This window comes from Arachis duranensis, chromosome 7 (genome assembly GCF_000817695.3).
Source record: "Arachis duranensis cultivar V14167 chromosome 7, aradu.V14167.gnm2.J7QH, whole genome shotgun sequence".
NCBI lineage: Eukaryota > Viridiplantae > Streptophyta > Magnoliopsida > Fabales > Fabaceae > Arachis > Arachis duranensis.
Genome location: NC_029778.3, coordinates 2,951,619 through 2,972,152, shown reverse-complemented (window position 1 = coordinate 2,972,152; position 20,534 = coordinate 2,951,619). Strand labels below are relative to the sequence as shown.

The window sequence follows — 20,534 nt, the reverse complement described above, 5'->3', positions numbered from 1 at the left end:
ACATGGAAATTCTACTAGATTATAATATGTATGGATAAAATTATGCTCCATTTGCTATACAATGATAGACCAATCATGCCATGCTTTAGACACAAATCAATACAAAGACTCACATTTGCATTGGTTATATAAGCAGTTCTTAAACTTCTTATGTACACAAATCAAGCTAACAAGTTCTCACAATACAAGTAACACCATCCAAGAGAACATCATCATTACACTAAAAGTTGATGACTTAACTATATTTCTCTGTCTTTTGAGCATTCAAATATACAACTATACAATCTGAACCAGTTTCAATATGCTAAATGCTTCAGTATCATCAATCTATATTCTATATAGTCCTTTCAAGCTGCTAGTAGTGTCATATATACTATTGCTAATCCACCAAGTTAAGGGATGGCGCCGGCGGATCTGAGGCTTTTACGGTGTCATAAGCATACTCCGGAGTTCATGGCTCTTGTCATCAACACATCTCGAGCTAACCAAAGAGGTTATCCAGAAATCATCAGCTTTTACTGACTCATCATCATCATTCCTGTGCCAACTCCAGTAAGCATGAGTTGAGTTAACCATTGTCAGCTCACCATGTCCGAAACTAGCTTCGCGAAATTCCGACCAATTTGGTTGTGGATTTATATACCTGTCAAAGTACAATTATGTAAGGATACATCCAACAATAATAATGAAAAAAAAAAGGTTTCTAAAGAAGTTTCTGGCATACTAACCTATGAGCTAAGCCTTCTCTATTTCCTCCATCACCAACAGTTATATGCACAGCACCACAAGGATCCGGTCTTCCGTCGTACACGCGCTTCTGTCAGTCAGACAAAACAATACTTAAGACCGCAACGCCATAAATAATGATTAAAAAGAAAATAAAAGACTAAAGCATGCAAGCATACCGAGCGTTCATAAGCATGAACATGCCCAGCAATAACTAAATCAACACTAGCAGCATAAAGCAATGACTCCATAGCTGCCTTCATATCATCTCCTTCACCTTGATGAGCCTTGTTACTATTATACCATGGTACATGAAACAACACAACCAGCCAAGGTGTCCGTTTCCTATCCACCTTTGATAGATCTGCCTGTAAGCGAAGATAAGATCGAAAACGATAAGGGGGTTAAATGAGTTATTAGTCTTTGCTAAATTGAGTCCAATTTCACTAATTTTACAGATACCAAAATCTTATTTAAGTGAGTGATAACTATCAATATATCCAAATAATGGTGGAATAAGATTTCTCTTCCATAACTGTAATCTAAGATGCTATTTACTAGTTATAAAAGTATATCCTTGATCAATTGGGAAAAAAACAAACCTTTAGCCATCTGTATTGTTCTGACCACTCATCATAATCTGCATAGGAGCCAAGCATAACAATATGAACACCTGCAACTTCAAAAGAATAGTAGAGATTTGATGTTGATCCACTCTCTTCAAATGGCATCTTCCATCTGGAATTATAGGACACAAAACCATCCTTCAACAATGGTATATTCTCCTCTTCATGGTTCCCCTCAGTTACCATCCATGGCCTTGAACTAGCAAGTGGCTCCACTAGCTTCCCAAAGGAGTCCCATAGATGCTGCATATAATCGGCATAGGAAAGGTCTCCCGGAAGCAGGTACACGTGGTGTTTACACTGATCTACATGATCTAATGTAGATTCGGTCCAGCCAGTCTGCCCCAAATCCCCGGCAACGGCGAATGTAATTGGGAATTGAGCTGGAGGAGTCTTAAGCTTGAACTCTGGACCTTGTCCGCCACATCGATAATAGTACACAGTGTTGTATTCCAAAGGACCAATCACAGTATGGTGTATCTTTCCTGAGCTATATAGCATATAACTATAAGAAGTGAAATCTCCTTCGGCTACTAAATCATATATGCCAGGTGATTTTCCATATTCTACATAAGAAGGTGAGTTTTTATCATCAGTTATCCATGAAACTCTCATGTGCTTCTCTCCTGCTAAAGAAATGTGCACCTGGAATAGAAATTTCAACATCTTAGAATCTGAAAAACTTAATAAGCAGCATAAGTGAGCATGCATGAAGAGATTGATGTGAGTGCTTCTACAAAGAATGAAGTCATTGTTCATGAAAACATTATCATAAAGAGAGAAAAAAAAATATGTTGAAAAATACAATGGTCATAAAGCAGGAAGCACAATCTGGAAGATTAAGAATCATTCTATTTTGTAGGTGAATTCCTTCCTTTTTTTTTATAAAAAAAATGCATATATATAACATATGAAAGACTATCAAGTCTCAACTTTACCCTCTTTCAGCTATTTATTTATTTATTTTGAATCCATGATCAGAAACTATAGGAAGTTATCAGTATTACAGACAATCGTTCGATGTTACCAACAAGTCAAGTGTGATGTTTACTCAACCAAGATTTAAAACTTATTCAGAAACAGAGAAACAAATCAAATACTATAGGGGTGATAATAAAACCAAATATTAATAAAAGGATGATATAAAACAGATTAATAATAAAATATGAAGAGGATGAAAAAAAATGATTTTGACCTGTTGGGGTTGAGAATTGGTTTTTGAATCCCATGGCCATCTGAAGCCTCCTCCTAAGTCCAAGTTTTTCCGAGGAAGAGGCCTAACATATGCTTCTGGTGTGGCAGTTGAAGAGAGTAACACAGCAACCACCAACCTTAGGAGTTTGAGGAGTTCCATGTTTTGATATGTGAATGAATCTATGGTGGAAAAAGGAAAAGGAAGGACAAGAATCCACAGTGTTGTACTTTGTGTTCAACCGTTGACAAAAATCTTGTATGCATCATAAGATATAAGAATCCATTTCACCGAATGATATCACCTAATTTGTCCTTTCTCTTTCAATGTAATGTGTCTTATCTTAAATGAGAAGTTTGTATTTCTTGTTTCTGAAAACTAAATTCAGTGTATTCAGATTTTTCAGTGTAACCGTGACTATTATATAATATAATAATAAATATAAAATTAGTTAAGATAATAAATATTTAATATTTTAATAAAAAGGATTTTATTCTTCAAAATAACAAGAAAATATATCTATTAATAAAAGACATTTTAAAAAAATTGTGCACTAAATTTTTCCAATATTCCTAGATAGATTTTTGTATTTATGTTTAATTAAAAAATAAAATAGTTTGTTTCTAGACATGGATTGGTTTAAGCTAGGGGTGTTCATGGATCGAGTGAAATCGCGTTTGTCCAGACTCAAATCCAATCCTAAATATATATCGGATATACTTTTTAGTATTTGTTTGGGCACCATTATTTTATTAAAAAAAAGATATTTTTTTAATAAAAAATATTTTTTTTATTTTTTAACTGTTTGGCAAATTTTTAGTAGTAAAAATAAAAGCACTAGAAAAATAAAAAAATATTTTTTTGAAAAGCTGTAATTTACATCTATTTTTAAAGATGCTTTTTCATGTAATAAATTAACAAAAAAGTATTTTTATATTGTTATACCCAAACATAATTGATAGATAAAAAGATCTTTTTGCATGAGATATCCAAACATAAAATTACTTTTATTTTTCCATAAGATCTTTTAAAAAAAGATAACTCGAAAAAAATCAATTTGGTGAGTGGTTATTGAAAGTTGGTGATGGTCTAATAGGTGACAATATGGATGGTGAATCTGAGATATATCTTCCAGGAGATATTGTTATTCCTTCTTCGAACCAGGCATTTGATGAGTTAGTTCATTTTTCTTATCCAAATATTTTGGAAAACATGTCCTCAAAAGATTTTTTCAAAGCAAGAACTATACTGGCTCCCACACTAGACATCGTTGAAGAGGTCAACAACTATATGATGGCTATCATTTCTTGAGGGGAAAAATTATATCTTAATTCGGATTCCATATGTATGGATGAAGGAAATATGGAGAGTCAACTAGATCTCTATGGCTCTGAATTACTGAATAGCATAAATTGTTCTAGTTTGCCTCCACATAAAAAGGTTGGTGTTCCGGTGATGTTACTGAGGAATATTGATCAATCTAGTGATCTTTGTAATGGTACAAGGCTACAAGTTATGAAGTTTGGAAATCATGTCATAGAATGTGAAGTCTTAACGGGTGACAATGTTTGTCATATTGCTTTGATTCCAAGAATGAATATGGTACCAACAAATGAAACCGTCCCAGTTAGATTCCAACGAAGACAGTTTCCCATAATAGTATCGTTTGCCATGACAATTAATAAGTCTCAAGGACAAATTTTATCTCATGTTGGATTGTACTTGCCCAGACCAGTTTTTACACATGGCCAATTATATATGGCACTTTCAAGAGTTAAGAGTAAGAGAGGTTTAAAAGTTTTACTTATAAATCATGTAGGAATGTTGCAAATTCAACTATCAATGTTGTTTATAGAGAAGTGTTTGAAAAAATAGTATTCTAATGTAAATATTTTATTTTTTTAATTTTGTATTAGTGTATAATTATTTTACTTTAAAAAATATAAAATAATTATTACTCCATTTTTTAAGTTAAACTTTGATTTTGATAATAATTTTATATATTTCTTAAAATAATAATTATTTTATATTTTTGTTTTAAATATCGAAGCATATAAATTTTTTTCTTATTTTTATAAATTTTTTAGTGCTGAGCACTGGTTTATACACTAGTTGATAGATAAAAAGATTTTTTTGCATGAGATATCCAAACATAAAATTACTTTTATTTTTCTATAAGATCTTTAAAAAAAAAGATAACTCGAAAAAAAGATCTTTTTCTTAGAAGTTCACCCAAACAACCTCTTAGACCTTAACCCGGCTCTAAACTCGATAAAATCTAAATATTTTCGAGCCACAATTATATCGGGTAAAAACCAAATCTTTAAAGTTTTAACAATAATTTATAACGATAAGCTTATAATTAATATAATATAATATTTAAATTAATTTAAAACATATATACCTTTTTTAATTTTTTTAGGATGCACATGGATTGGATGAAGCCGGATTCGCATTAAACGAATCCGACCCGAAATAATAATAATCGGGTCTATTTTTGAGACATTTATCGACTCTAAATCTGGTAAAATTACACTAAATTAATAACTAAAGTATTCAGAGCCAAATCGAATTTTCAATCAGTTGAACCATGTGCACCCCTAGTTTAAGCAATAGATTTAGTTGGTTTTAATTAAGAAATTTGCTTATTAAAATGGTTATTAATTTTTATGTTAATAAAACAATCAATAAACTAAAATAATTCTCTATATACTATAAAATCAAAATTAATTCTAATATACTTTTTCATCTTTCATAATTTTATAATTACCGAACAAAGTAGCTTTATTTATATTATATAAGCTTTAAAAGAAAAAAGAATTCTAATTCCATATATATATATATATATATTAGTGTAAATTATTATGAATTTATTGAATTTATTTATCATTTTATTAAAAATTATTAATTAAATAAATTTTCAAATAATGAATATAAAAGGTCAAATTAACTAATTAATTAATTATAGAAAACATTGTATATATATGTAACAAATTGCATGTGAAAACGACGACGTTTTACATAACAATTTGGCGGTAACAAACCTAATGTCCAAAACTAGCTTCAGCTCCATCAAGTAGTTGCTACACTCAAAATCCAAAACCCTAAACCCCTGTGTGTGTGCGGCTAAGTGTGCATAGCTTCCTCTCCCTTCTCTTTTTTTACCTTCTTCTGGAGAGAGGCACGCACAATCAAAAATCAAAGCAATAAGAACCCTACATCTTCTGTAAACCCTAAAAAGTTAGTTACTGCAAAAAAAAAATGACTACTTCCATAGCATCTCAGCTCGAAGCTATCAAGTCCTTCGCCCGACCCGACATCGACCCCCTCAAGCGGCCATTCACCCGCCCTTCCATCCTGTTCGATCCCAAAGAAGCCGCTGACATTGACATCGACACCATCTTCAACATCGCCCTTCAAGGTTCCCCAAAAATTTAAACTAATTTCGAATAAAGTTTATTTATTTACTTTTTGTTTGCATTGAATTTGAAAATTGGAATTTTGGGCATCTGTGATTGTCACTGTTTCAGGTTTAGAGGTACTTATAGGCAATGATGAAAAGTTTGGGCACTATAAGAACGATTTGTTTAGCTACCGGAGTAAAGAGTTGGATAGGGAGTTGATGAGCGTAGAACAGAACAATCAGCTTAATGTTACCATTGCTTCGTACTTAAAGCTTCTCTCTGGATATTTTCTCATTCCCTCTGCTCTTAAAACGCTCGAGTATTTGGTTCGTAGACACAAGTAAGTGACTTGCTTTTATCAAACTCTTTTTCTAACTCGTAGACTGTTTACAAGTTTGTAAAATCAACTTGACAATTTTACAGTGGAGCTTTATCATTCTGGTTTACCTTAGCTCCATGAGCTTGGTGAACTCTCTAGTTTGATTGCATTGGTGTGGGGAATGTGATGGGTTGTCTATTTTATTATGTTGCTTATCGAGTGTTTTACAGGGTTCATGTGTACAATGTTGAGGAGTTGGTTCTATGTGCTTTGCCTTATCATGACACGCATGCATTTGTTCGAATAGTACAGATACTTGATACAAGGTTAGTGTGATATGATTGTTTGTTATTTTGTTTGGTTATGATGTAAATTGCTTATTGGAATGGTTTCTGATGTTTGTCTTTAATTTTTTGGTAAAGGAATACTAAATGGGGGTTTCTTGAGGGGGTGAGAGTCTCTGGTGCACCGCCACCTAGAACGGTCTTGGTGCAGCAGTGCATCCGTGATAAAGGTGTATTGGAAGTTCTATGCAACTATGTGAGTGCTCAATTCATTTTTGTTTTTGTATTTGATTGTTGTCTAATGGAATTGAATAGTTAGATAAGAGTTTCAATTGCAGGCAGCTCCAACAAAGAAGTTTCAACCTTCAAGACATGTAGTAGGCTTATGTACTGCTGTTTGCATTGAAGTTCTGGGTAGTCTTGTGACGGTTAATGATGATATTGTCAAGAGAATACTTCCTTTTGTAGTTTCCGGTCTTAATCCTGGTGTTAAGGGAGTTTCAGATCACAAGGTTAGATTCATTGAAATTTGTTTTAGCACATGAAAACTTATTGGGATGAGCACATGGTAATATTTTTGTGATTACCTTTTGGTTTATATGCAATGTATTGCCCTTAAAATGTTTGACTGTCTGAAACGAACTTGAAGTTGCCCTACAATGTCCAGTAATGAAATATATTAATTAGTGATAGTATTTCTCTCCCATTCGGATAGAACATGAAACTAATGTTGTCTTGTAGTACAAGTTATGTTCCTTGTTGCCTTATTATACATTGTTTCATGCAAATTGTGCTTATATGCAGGCTGGTTCTCTGATGATCATTGGTTTGCTTGGAAATAAAGCTGTGTTAGCTCCCAAACTTACTAATAGTTTGATACGTTCAATTGCTGAGGTTGCTCATGAGGAGGCAAGAGAGTTGACTGATCTTCATTGGTTTCGATTATCTCTTATTGCCTTAATCAATCTTGTTCAGGTACCACGCATGTTCCTCTGTGCATAAGTTGCATTCCAATCCCTTTGAATACCAGATATGTTTATTATGTCTTACCAGTTACTTATACCTTTTGTATCTTTTTGAGGATCACTTATCCTCTTTTGTATCTTCTCTTCCTTTCTTTTTTTTCTTTTTTTTTTACTTTATTTAAAAATAAGTGTTAAGTTACATGAATTGGTTTATTGATGCAATTTTCTTTTTGCTCTTCTGTATGTATTTTTGAATTTGGTTTGAAACATAGAAGAATTTTGTCATTATGATTTCTTAGTATACATTCTATTCTGATATGTTCTATTGGATTTTTTTTAGTCACAACATGTTGAAATTTTCCCTGTGAAGGCCTTGGATATATTGAAAGAAATAAGGTAGTTTTCCAAAAGCTACTCTGCTTATCCGTAATTTCTGTGCTTTGGCTGTTGATTTGTAATATTTATGATTTATAATTCTTTTTATATATAGGGACTTGGCAGGGATCTTATTTGAATTGTCTAGGGAATTCAATATTGAAAAGTTTCTTTTTGTGCTTTTGGGCTCCCTGATAGACTCCAGGTGAAAATTTTGTGATTTCCTTTATGAAGAGTATCCTATAACTCATAGTTGTTGCTCCTTTGTGATTTTGTACTGATTGTAACACATTTGCAGTTCTTCTGATGAACACTGTCAGCTGGCATTGCTATCATTGATAGAAAAGGTTCCCATAAATGGTTTTATTAATCAAGTGGTTACCAAGATCCTATCCACTTGTCTGAGATTGTCACAGAAAGTCAGTGACTCAACATCTTCTATGTCAGGTATATATTATTTAGAATCTTAAAATTTTGTTCACAGTGATATTATTGTTCTTCACACATTTATCGGATCTATATTCCCTAAGGCTTGTCAAATCAGATTGGACATTGAAGTATTGAACTCTCCTGTTATGTACGTTTAAATGTGTATAGTTGATTATTGTTGTTAGGTTGTGCCCCTCAATAGATTTTTGCTGCTTCTCAGCCAAACTTCTTGTTCTCAATAGAATATGCAACTATTATTTGATGCCTAACTGATTTTTCTTCTCAAACCTTGGTTTGTTGGATGTCAATCAGCTGGTTGGGCAAAAAAGATTCTGACTGTTCTTAATACAAAGTATCCTTCTGAACTGCGCAAAGCAGTTAATCATTTCCTTCAGGCAAGTTCCTGTTTATCTTAGTATGCATGTATCTATCGATGCCTTTGTGAGGAAGTTTCAAATGGTTTGAACTTTGAACTTGTTCAATAGGATAACAAAGGACGTTCTAAGAAAGACCACTCGGCATATAAGATTTTGTGTAAGATGCTGGATGGGAATTTGAGTTCACCAGTTGATATCTCAGATTCAAAAATTTGGTTCGCCTTGCATCATCCAAAGGTATTTCCTGAATTCTAGTTTCCCTCGGTCTTAGTTGCGTGAATCTGATTTGATAGTCTTCAAATTTCTCAGTATGTACAGGTTCACTTTTCTTATTGTGTTGTATAGGCTGATGTTCGGCGGTCCACCCTGCTTGATTTAAATTCATCTGGAATTCTGAAAACCAAGGTCGTTGTTTCTGAGGTATTCCCTCTGTTAAACTCCTCCAATATCAAGTCTGCATCTTTCTCATTTTTTATTTATTATATGTTTCTGTTTCATCAATATGTTGAAGAGTATCCTTGATCAGTCTCTCCTTTTGGTTGAAACAATTTGAATATTGTTGCTTGTTATGTTTTTGTTTCGTTATTGTGTAAACTCTTTAGAACTTTCTGAAGTCATTGGGGTTTGCTTTGAAGTGTTTCTTTCATCCATTAGTGAGATTTAATTTATATGGACCTTGATGTTGTGTTGTATGTAATTGGTGGGGCTTAATTGATCTAATTTAACAGTGCACATCATTCTGTGTGTAATCCCTTCTTTTATGAATGATTAGCTAAAGTAAATGATTTTGGTACTGTACTTTAAATCTTGAAGGCTTATATCCGTTTTCCACTCCCTATTTCTGTCCTGTTGAACAGAGTCTTGTAGACATCGAAGATGCCATATTGAGACAGTTTGATGATAAAGATCTGACAGTTGTTCTAGCAGCTTTATCAGTTGATGGCTTGGAAAATGTAATAGGTTCTTCTAAGCTATTTGATGCACTGCAGAATGTGCTGAGGAGATGTAGTAGCCAGCTGCTGTCAGGTAATGTATGGCATATTTGACACAACTTAGTAAAATATAGTATTTAGATTTACTTTATCTGATATACTAACTGCTATAAACTTGTTCGTTGTGATTATATATGAGACAGTAATTGGTTCTATATATACACATTTAGAACACAATTGATAGATGACGAACATACATATTTTCATCCAATCAGATGTTTGGCAAAATAATCTGTTTCTGAATTTATTCTTGTCAGTGATGTCTGTTAAATGGCGGAGTCGTTTAGAGATTTAAATGAGAAAATCTAAGTCTACATGCTTTGGCGATTGGTAATTGCTTTTTTCTCAAAATAATGCAACCAATTTTTGCTTTAGATAAAACCTTTAATCTATACATATTCATAGTTAAACCCTTCTTGGATTGTATACTTAATTATCATACAAAAACAATGACTTAATCAAAATTGAAATTGAAGAGAGATAATTTATTAAGGGGAGCAGATTCAACTCAGCCAAACATTTATTGAGTTTAAGGCATGTATACTAATTCTGGAAAATTTGTACCCGGGTAGTTGTTTCATGTTAAGTATATTCTATTTCACCTTTGGATAGGGATAAATTTAGCTTCCTCCGTATGTTTGTGTTTTGGATTTATTTAAATAAATGCTCTTTGCTTGGGGCCTTTTTCATTGAGAACTTGTTCAGGGAGAATACATGGCAGGTAATAAATAATTGTGTAACTGGAATAAATTGTGACGTCTGTTGCCTTGTTCTCTATTTTCTGTAGGTTCAATTGATAATGTTCGTCTAACAAATGAAGTTGCTGTCTCTTGTCTAAATAATGCTATATCATACTTTCATGATCATACTGATTACTTGAAGAGACTTGCTGGCATGATCTTCCCATTACTCCTTGTACTACCACAGGTTGCTTTGCACCTCTTCCCTGACTTTGGATTTAGTATTTATCTTTTTTGTTTATCGACTTTATTCTGACATGGTGTCTTTTTACCTCAGAATTTAAATTCTCTTTTCTGATTAGCATTACATAACCACCTTTCTTCCACTTGCAGACACAAAGCTTGAATTTAAAGGCTCTGGGATCACTCAACAAAGTAAATTGGCCACTTTATCAGAATATCACTTCCTCTTCTATAGAAGCGGTAAATATCTGTTTAAATTTATTGCCCACTTATAATATGAAGAAACATCAGTCTGTTGTTTAACAAGGCAAGGCTGTCAAACTACAGAGGTTTATCCAAGGTTTACTATACTGAATGCATCATAAGGTTTTACCACCATTGGGAAAAGCAAAAATTGCGAAGTAAAGTGGACATAGCTAATAAGCCTATCCCTACCACTTGAATGTATTCAAATTTGAATAGAATACGTGGAATGGGTTGGGGATTACTTATCTTTCGGTTTCATAGTATTTCTGAAATATTAATCCCAGTAACTAGCTAATATTTTTTGCCAAATGAAGATCCATCAGCTTTTTGATTCTTTAAGGATAAAATACAATTGCAGGCATCAATAACTGGGCGTTTATCTTCAATTAACTTGAAGACGATCAACAATTTGGCTGATAATTTCATGTCCCATCCTGAAGATCATATTGCTTGGTTTGTTGACAGCTGCAGTGATTTGGAACTGTCAAAAACACTCTTCTTTTTTGTGCTATTGCAGTCTTTTTTGACAAAACTAAAAGGTTTGTCTCTCTCTTTTGTTAATTTCTTTTTTTCTGTGATACAGTTCTTCTATATATTACTTGTTTCACGACTGAAGCATGACCCAATACTTGAGAACTTTTTATTTGGAGAATATCATCCCCACACACTATTTGCACTTCCCTTTTTTATATTATAGTTCTTTGTCGGGATTTGTTAAAGCAGATTAAGCAATACTGATTGTGGGCTTCTTTTTGCTCAAAGGTGATGACTGTTCTACACTTTTCGATATTGTATTTCCTGTGCTAAAGGCTGAATGGGAATCCTTAGTGACTGCTGGTGATGTTCGTTTGGAAGAGGTACAAGGATTTGATAGTATATGAGTGCTTTTATGTTTGTTAATGTTTTATTGAGGAGAAACTTATATTCCACTTTCTCTTTTATCTTCGGTTTCATTGTACAGTTCAATTCTGAAGTGTTAGACTGGGATTGCAGTGCATTCTTTGATCACTTTTTGGTTACCCATCTGAAACCTCTAAATGGCAAAATTATAGTTTGCTTGTTTTGGAGGCTGCTAAAAGCACTAATATCTGCAATGCCTTCAGATCTGCCATTGGTGAGTAATTCCTTCAGTATTTGAGTATTGTAATCCTGTAACGATTTTGTTACAAAAATCTGCTTGGCTTCGTATAATTTGTCGGTTATCACTGTTGGTTGGATTAACATTCTACCAATTGCAGGATGATAACAATAAGTGGGTCTGTAGGATAAAGGACCTGTTTGTCTTTTTCGCTGCCTCGCAATACAAGCATGCTTTCCATGAACACCTCCATTACTTAGCAGCACAGTGTAGTATATCACCTGCATGCCTCCTATCGAAGTTTTTCACCGAGGAAGGTACATTTCACTTGAATCCCTATTCTTTTATTTGCTCCATATGTCAATATTTGATTCCTTTTCACATATTGTATATCAAATAAATTCACTTGTAACTGACTTCCAAACCTTTTTCTTTTCCTATTATTATTTTCTAATGACTATATTAACATCTCTTTACCATTCACATGCTTCCAATTCCTATAAGCTCAAGTTTAAATTTGCTTGACCTTGACTTTCTGTTGGGTCTTGCATTCTGCAGGTGTTCCTGCTGCAGTGCAGGTTGAAAGTCTTCAGTGTTACGCATTTCTTTGTAATCTATCGCAAGAGAGATGGCAAGTTGAACTTTTAGCTGAATTTCCGTCTATTCTTGTTCCATTGGCTGCTGACAATCAGGCATGTTCTTTTGCTTACCCCCCTTGACCTGGTGTATATATTTTTCATACTTAATTTTTCATATGGCAAATTTTTGAATATTAACAAATGATATTGCTCACGGAGTGGATACTGCTTTTTATTGTGTATGTTCTGTTTTCTTGACTTCAAGGAAATGCCGTTGGGTCAAACATTTTTTGTATCTTTTGAATTTCTTTTCAGGCTATAAGGGTTGCTGCCATGAACTGTATTGATGGGCTATATGCATTGTGGGGTCGTATTGCACGTTCTGGCAAGAAAAATGGTACTTAACTATCAGAATAATTGGACTTGGCCATTACTTCCTAATTAATATTACCTTGATATTAAGATTTTCTAAACTGGTAACAGGAAGCAATGCAACGTCGATCCATTTTCTAGGTGAACTTTTATCGTTGATGGATCAGCAAAAAGCACTTATATTATCTGACAAGAAATTCCTTCCTTCATTGTTTGCATCCATGCTGAGTTCAACTTTTCAAAACATCTTAGTACCTCAGAATATAGGAAACAGGTATCTTCATTTCTCAATTCAATGGCACTGTTTTCATCTCCACAGAACTGCATAATATATTTGTTGACGTGCATCTTGTAGCTTTCTCCTTATTAATCTAATTTTCTGTTCCTCATTTTTGATAGTTTTTTCACTATGTCTGGAGTGGGGTTCATTATCTTTATTGAAAATTTAAGAATATTAGTTTCAATTGTCCTTATTGAACCCTTCTTATTCTACTTTGTTCCCACAAACATCTTTTCAGGTTTGATCAGTCCACAAAAGAAAATATTCTTGGCGTGATTTTGGGTTCTTCTATGAAATTCTCTAATTATGGAAAGGTTTGTTATCTTCACCCTAGATTTCTTCTATTTTGCTTTCCTAATACTTCAGATGCAAAATGGTGATAAAAATTCGTTTTTGAATGGTCAGTTTCATATTTACTCTATTTTTAATATATATATCCAAAGCTATGATGGAGATATCAACTTACTTTTGGACATTGTTACCCCTGGCAGCTAATGATTTTATCCTTGCTCAAAGAAATCGGGAATCTAATTGTGCAATTTGAAGGAGTGATGTCATTATTGTCCTCTCTTATTATGAGGCGGAGGCAATATTCTAATGAGCTCGGGAAGTGTTGCCCGAAAGTCTCAAATACTGAAATTCAACTAATCTGCCTTCTGCTGGAGGTATGCCTATTATGCTGTGCTTGATTTAGTTGATAGAACCTTCGGTCTCATGTTTGGTGTGAACCTTCTTTCTGTTTTTTTTTTAGAGCTTTGTTATGTCATCACCTTCTGGTGGGAATGATCACCAGGATCTCTTACTGAAGGCTTTGCAGGTCAGCTACTAGGTCATGCTTCTCTTATGCCATATCATCATTCTATTTAAATTAACTGACTTACTGCAATGGGCCATTTCCTTTTTCAGTTGGATGCTGTGTCATCAGATGATCCTGCCTATGTAAAGCCTTGTATCACTGTTTTGGACAAACTTAACAATCAATTCTACACAGGGTTGAAGAATGAAGTGAAGGTCCTAATAACAATATACATGATTCTTAACAGTTTTTGTCATTCATGATAACTAGATCTGTTTATTCTCTTAACATGGTGTACTAGAAAGATTATTTTGTGTATTTTAAATGGGAGCGTTGTCACCTACCTAATACTTACTTTATAGCCTGAAAATACCTTTTTTGGTCCATCAGGAGCATTTATTTTGTGAGCTTGTGCTTTTGTGTCATAATGCTAATGGGGACATACAAAATGCAACCAAAGAGGCCTTGATGCGCATAGATGTAAGTTCCTTGCTGTTGAGTAAATGTTATCTATTTGTTCTTTCAATAATTGTACTTGGTGTGTGGTTGTATAGATTCTGCTCTGTTTATTTTATCATGCTGTGGGTCAAGTTTTTATTCCATAGAAGAAAAGGAAGAAATGAAATTGAAAATCATTGGTGGTTCTCATGGAATTGCAGATTAGTTTCGACACAATTGGCCACATACTTGATCTCATACTTAAGCAGGAAAGTTGGATAATTAGTTCATCACATGAAAAGACCACAAAGAAGCAGAAATTGAAAATACGTGAGGAGGAGGTTCTCACTAATGACATCTGTAGAAGAGAAAATCCAGTCTACATCCTTAGTTCTCTTCTTGATGTTTTGCTGTTGAAGAAGGAAATAACAAACAGGTGAATGATTGCTCTAACTAATTAATCGTATAACTGCCCGGAAGAAGATAACATCTTTTATCATGTTAAAAGATAAGACCAAGTATTTTATTGTGCTAAATTCAGTTTTTATTTGTTCAGGCATTTGTTTTTAGGTCCCTTATTTAAGCTCCTTCGCAAGTTATTTTCATCAAGTCCCTCAGAAGCAAATACCATCATATGTCATATTCAACACACACTGTTGATAATCCTGGACGATATAATCATGTCTCTCAAAAGCATGGCTCTGCCAAATGTATGTCCTAATCATGATAGTTTTGATTTACTTAATACCAGTTTTATTGTCTACCTCTTTGCTATTTTGGCTGATTACTAATGTTCAGTTTCACTATCTTCGACAGAAACAAATTACAAAAGAAATTAGCATTAAGCTGTTGATAGAGTGTGCCCGCACATCCAACGATGTAGTCACCCGCAACCATGTATTTTCTGTGCTTTCTGCTATTACCCGAATCTTCCCAGAAGAAGTTTTGGGATATATACTTGATATTCTTGCAGTCATTGGAGAATCAGCTGTGACACAGGTTTGTAAGGATAAGGTTTCTTTTTATTGGGCACCCTATGAGTAGGATAGTTTATTAAATCAGTTTCTTGTCAGCGTTGAATGTTGTTTCCCTACTTGTTTTCAATCATTGTTTTTTGAGGTCACACTTTTTGAGTTGATTTTGAAAGTTTTGAGGAACTGTCCTGCATGCTTAGTTTTATGTTAACACACTGCAACTTTTATACATTGAGTTACAAGTGTTTGAATTCTTCATGATTATTATTGGTGACTTCTAGTTACTTATTTATTATTTTAAAAAAAAAAAACTTTATTAGGGATGTGATCATTTGTGTTTATATACCTGTAGATTGACAGTCACTCGAAGCATGTGTTTGAGGATCTTATATCTGCAATTGTACCTTGTTGGTTGTCTAAGACAGATGATGTGGAGAAATTGCTGAAGGTTGGTTTTGTATGATGTTTTTGTCTTTCATACCTTCTATATTATTGCATTGCAAGTCACTCTTTGCAGATCAACATTCTGATGTGATTTTTCTTCAGATTTTCCTGGATATCTTGCCTGAAATTGTTGAGCATAGAAGGTTATCTATTGTTTTATATCTGTTAAGGTATTTTTGTTATACTTGTTATTGCCTTTAAACTTTTTTCACCTTTGGTTTGTGATCCACATCCAATGATGGTTTCCCATTTTGCAGAACCCTAGGTGAGGGTAAAAGCTTGGCCTCATTGCTTACCCTGCTTTTCCATTCATTGGTTTCAAGGAAAGAAGCATGTTTCCTTGACAGTGAGACTCCAGATGCTTTAACATCTTATACGAGGGAGTGGGAATATAAATTTGCAGTGCAAATCTGTGAACAATTCACAAGTAAGACTTGGCTTCCTTCTCTGGTTTTGCTGCTTGAGCAGCAGGAAGGACATAGTAATATTGATCAGGAATGGTTTCTGGAGTTGTTTCTTGCAATGCAATTTACTTTGCAAAAATTGCAAGATCCTGAATTTGTGTTCGCACTGGAATCTGGAGAAAATACAGTTGTCATTCAGGTATAAGTTCACAGATTGGATAAGAGATGCATTGATTTTTGCATGCCTTTTTTAATTTCTCACGTTATTCAAAAAGGTTAGGCAAGTTCTCAACATCACCTTATATCGTAATTCTTCCAAAGAACATCAATTTTTTGCAAAACCAATGACCAACAGCCCAACAATCTGTAACGATTTGTATTTCAACATATATGTAAGGGCGGGATTGATGATCTCATTTTTTGTGCTACTTCATTGCTACATTAAATGGATGAAATTGTTTGCTTAATATAAATCTAAAAGTTTTGGGATATCTCGGGCTTATGTCAAAGCTAAAGTGAAATTTACCATTGTGAACTTAAGAGAGCATGTATGTGTTTTTTTTGTTGCTTTCGTTTCAGATCCTTTTTACTTTGTTGTGTATAATATAACTGGTGTTCTACACGTATATTTGGCAGATTGCGCCTAATACTCGAGTAGTCTGTGGTTGCTGCCATTTCTTGCTGAAAAAAAAATTCGCTTTACGACAGTCATGATACTTTCTTTTATATTGCAGAGGGCATTGAGTGAGCTTTTGGAGCATGTTGTTTTCCTTGTGCAACTTGTAGATGCAAGTAAAAAACAACTGAATTTACCTGTTGTTATGAGGAAAGAGTTGAAGGAAAGTATGCGTGCTGTTCTGAGAAATATAACCATGGCCATGATGCCTTCATCTTATTTTAACAGCATAATTAACTTGCTCCACCATGCAGATAAAAGTGTGGGGAAAAAGGTATTGTTTTTCATGTGTTTGTGTAAGATAAGAAAGTTCAATCATGATCTTGCATATTACAACTAATTATTTAGTGCCGAAAACTCGCATTATTGTTCATCAAGTTTTCTCATGAGTAGGACATTTCTAAAAGGACATTTATTTCTGAAATATGTCACTCATGTACGATTGGTCCTATGGCTACTTTATTTTTATTTATTTTTTTCTGTTAGTTGTTCCTTGACTGTCTTTCATTAACTGGAGAGACCTAGAACTGTTGTTTGATACTGTAGTACTTGCCTGCAGGCTCTCGGGCTGTTAAGTGAGACCATAAGAAATAATAAAAAGGACTTGGTGAAGGTTAAAGACACTAAAGGTTCAAGGTCAACACCAAGTTTCTCTTGGCTTCATATGAATAGAAGTTCTCAAGAATCAATGGATAAGATGTGTTCAGAAATTGTCCGTGTACTTGATGATTCATCAAACAACTCCCTGAAAGTTGCAGCAGTTTCAGCATTAGAAGTTTTGGCTGAAAGCATCCCATCTGATAATTCCATCTTCAATGTATGCCTTGGATCTGTTACGAGATGCATTATGTCTTGCAACTTGACTTTCACTTCTAGTTGCCTTCGGACAACTGCTGCCTTGATCAATGTTCTAGGTCCAAAGGCACTGCCAGAACTTCCTAAAGTTATGGATGGTGTTTTTAAGTCATCACAGCAAGTATTGTCTGATGTGGATAATAAACCCAAAACCAATGAAGCTTCATCAGCCTCACATGAATCCTATTTGTTTGCTATTTTCTTCACTCTGGAGGCAGTTATTGACAAGCTTGGCGGGTTTCTAAATCCATATCTTACAAATATCATGGAGCTTCTCGTGCTTAATCCTGAATACGTATCGGGAATAGATGCAAAGATTGAGACTAGAGCTAATGCAGTACGAAAGCTTCTTGCAGTGAAAATTCCTGTAAGGCTTGTTATAATATGAATTATAATACTATGGCAGCTAATGAATATTTCTGCATTTTATTTACTTAATATGCATTTTAATTTTGTTACAGGCTCGACTTGTTCTGCCACCTTTGTTAAAGTTATACCCTGCTGCCGTTGAGGCTGGGGAGAAAAGCTTAACAATTGTGTTTGATATGTTTGCAACCTTGGTTGGCACGATGGACAGATCAACTATTGCGGCATTCCATGTAAAGATTTTTGACCTTTGTTTGGTTGCTCTTGATCTTCGCCGTCAAGGTCCCCCTTCAGTTCAAAACATTGATGTGGTAGAGAAAGGAGTGATGAATGCAATGGTAGCTTTGACCTTAAAACTTACAGAGAGCATGTTCAAGCCTCTCTTCATAAAAAGTATTGAGTGGGCCGAATTTGAGGTGGATGAAACTGCATCTGGAGGAAGCATTGATAGGGCCATATCTTTCTATGGCATGGTAAATAAGCTCACTGATAACCATCGGTGAGTCATCTTCTCTATGTACCCCGTTGAATTACTTAATAATTATTTTTATATGGTATTCTGACAAATTAGTGTGGTGATGGCATAAATTAAAAATAAGTTCCAACGAGATTTTGTTAATTTATATTTTATATTCACCACCAATAAATACAGCAATATAATTAGTTATTATGATGTTACTTATGCTTTTGTGAAATATTGAAGGACAACCACCTAAAGCGAACACTGATGTATTCTTTGTTGTAGGTCATTATTTGTTCCTTACTTCAAACACTTGCTTGGTAGCTGTGTTCATCATCTCACAAATGGTGGAGATGGGAAGGTGTCTAATTTCAGTCGGAAGAAAAAGAAGGCGAAGATTCAGGATGATGGGGATGTAGAAGACAGGGATAGTGTGTCCATCAAGGTCTGGCATCTCCGGGCATTGGTCTTATCCTCCTTACACAAGTGTTTCCTTTATGATAATGGGACCTTGAAGTTCCTAGATTCCTCAAATTTTCAGGTTAATGAATCATACCATTTGAGTATTTGGCCACTTTATTTTCAGAACATTTTTCTTTTTGCGTATTGACCAACTTAAGTGCTATCCTTGATGCAGATGCTGTTGAAACCTATTGTCTTGCAACTTGTTGTAGATCCACCGACTTCTCTGGACGACAACATGAATATACCAAGTGTAAAGGAGGTTGATGAACTATTAGTTAATTGTATAGGTCAAATGGCCGTCACTGCCGGATCCGACCTTTTGTGGAAACCCTTGAACCATGAGGTATGGTTCTTGTTCTTCTATATATACCTATTTTAGAAAAATAAGATAAATTTCTCTGACCATCTTTTTCGCATTCTTTTCAGTGATAAACATAACATTAAGCTAAATATCTGTTTATATTTTTTTTGGTTCTTGTGCAGGTCTTGATGCAGACGCGGAGCGAAAAACTGAGAGCCAGAATTTTGGGACTCAAAACCGTGAAATATCTTGTGGATAAGTTGAAAGAAGAATATTTGGTATTCTTGGCTGAAACAATCCCATTCCTTGGTGAACTTCTTGAGGATGTGGAGCTTTCAGTTAAGACACTTGCTCAGGAAATTCTGCAGGATATGGAGTCTTTGAGTGGTGAGAGTCTTGCTGAGTATCTACGCTCTTAATCATCAATATACCAGTTTTGTACACTTAGGAGGGTAGCATTATGGCATAGACATGTATGATCCTCGTGTATGCAATTTTGATCACTAGTCCAATGTATATTATATGATTGTGAAAGGAAAAGTAACATTTATTTGTTTGTTTAATCGTCGAAAATGAATTTCTCTCTTCTTGGAATGAAGTCTGAAACATTTGTAATAGTTCACGATATTTGAGATGCAAGTCTAGGTAATAAAGAATATTTATTCTTTTACCCTTTAAAAAACTCATCATCTAGCAAACTTATGGTTCTAAACCCCAGAAAATAGTATGTTTAGGATTTTAAACCCTACCAGAAAATTATTTGGAAGCTCACTGAACACTATATAAAGTAGTAAAAAAGAAACATAAGCTTTGAAGGGGGGAGGGGGTTACTAACTCAATAGTAGAGTACTCGGCTTTTAAGTGCAGATTCCATTTTTTACACATTTTTATGAAGCAATTGTTTCGTCCATAACCTCGGTAGGGTTTGTAAGACAATTACGGATTGGATGTCTAATTGTCTAAGCGGTAATGATAGTTTCTTGTACCTGAACCGGTGGCTCACTTTTTCTAAGTAATGGAAAAGAGGATCGAAACATGCCACTGAAAGACTCTAAGATTTTATACGTATTCATCTTCGTCCGGGTTTTTAAACACCTATCATAAATTTATTTGGGATTTAAAGCTCAAAAAGATGAATCAATTTACATTGTCTTATAAAATTTTTATATAAATTCAATGCAATAGATTT

The 20,534-nt window shown here is 34.2% G+C and overlaps 2 protein-coding genes across 2 annotated transcripts; one reads left to right on the top strand and one right to left on the bottom strand.

The window, feature by feature from the left end:
• Positions 1–96: 96 nt before the first annotated feature.
• Positions 97–2,830, bottom strand: LOC107496462 (purple acid phosphatase 18). The gene is made up of 5 exons (XM_016117714.3): positions 2,548–2,830; positions 1,329–1,997; positions 906–1,094; positions 729–817; positions 97–643 (listed from the first exon to the last, which is right to left on the bottom strand). Exons 1-5 carry the CDS (start codon positions 2,704–2,706, stop codon positions 424–426), a joined length of 1,326 nt encoding a protein of 441 aa, XP_015973200.1. The 5' UTR covers positions 2,707–2,830; the 3' UTR covers positions 97–423.
• A 2,787-nt stretch (positions 2,831–5,617) lies between these two features.
• On the top strand, positions 5,618–19,943 carry LOC107496460 (uncharacterized protein At3g06530). The gene is made up of 39 exons (XM_016117712.3): positions 5,618–5,965; positions 6,075–6,288; positions 6,498–6,593; positions 6,690–6,807; positions 6,890–7,063; positions 7,356–7,526; positions 7,857–7,912; positions 8,007–8,096; positions 8,190–8,338; positions 8,633–8,715; positions 8,806–8,934; positions 9,043–9,117; positions 9,555–9,723; positions 10,477–10,616; positions 10,763–10,852; positions 11,217–11,397; positions 11,621–11,715; positions 11,820–11,972; positions 12,097–12,253; positions 12,495–12,628; positions 12,830–12,911; positions 12,998–13,160; positions 13,405–13,480; positions 13,658–13,831; positions 13,918–13,983; positions 14,073–14,177; positions 14,353–14,442; positions 14,622–14,836; positions 14,957–15,110; positions 15,217–15,399; positions 15,727–15,822; positions 15,921–15,988; positions 16,076–16,421; positions 16,957–17,172; positions 17,458–18,120; positions 18,215–18,618; positions 18,865–19,120; positions 19,217–19,387; positions 19,528–19,943. The coding sequence occupies exons 1-39, from the start codon at positions 5,806–5,808 to the stop codon at positions 19,762–19,764; spliced, it is 6,399 nt and encodes a 2,132-aa protein (XP_015973198.1). The 5' UTR covers positions 5,618–5,805; the 3' UTR covers positions 19,765–19,943.
• Positions 19,944–20,534: the final 591 nt, after the last annotated feature.

What these genes read in the sequence shown, in the direction of transcription:
- LOC107496462 (XM_016117714.3), bottom strand. Translation starts at nt 2,706, where the DNA reads ATGGAACTCCTCAAACTCCTAAGGTTGGTGGTTGCTGTGTTACTCTCT. An exon ending in CCAATTCTCAACCCCAACAG is followed by an intron (nt 1,998 to 2,547) that starts GTCAAAATCATT and finishes TTTCTATTCCAG; the next exon opens with GTGCACATTTCTTTAGCAGG. An exon ending in TTCATGCTTATGAACGCTCG is followed by an intron (nt 818 to 905) that starts GTATGCTTGCAT and finishes TCTGACTGACAG; the next exon opens with AAGCGCGTGTACGACGGAAG.
- LOC107496460 (XM_016117712.3), top strand. Translation starts at nt 5,806, where the DNA reads ATGACTACTTCCATAGCATCTCAGCTCGAAGCTATCAAGTCCTTCGCC. An exon ending in CTTCCTCTTCTATAGAAGCG is followed by an intron (nt 10,853 to 11,216) that starts GTAAATATCTGT and finishes ATACAATTGCAG; the next exon opens with GCATCAATAACTGGGCGTTT. An exon ending in AAAATACAGTTGTCATTCAG is followed by an intron (nt 16,422 to 16,956) that starts GTATAAGTTCAC and finishes TTTATATTGCAG; the next exon opens with AGGGCATTGAGTGAGCTTTT.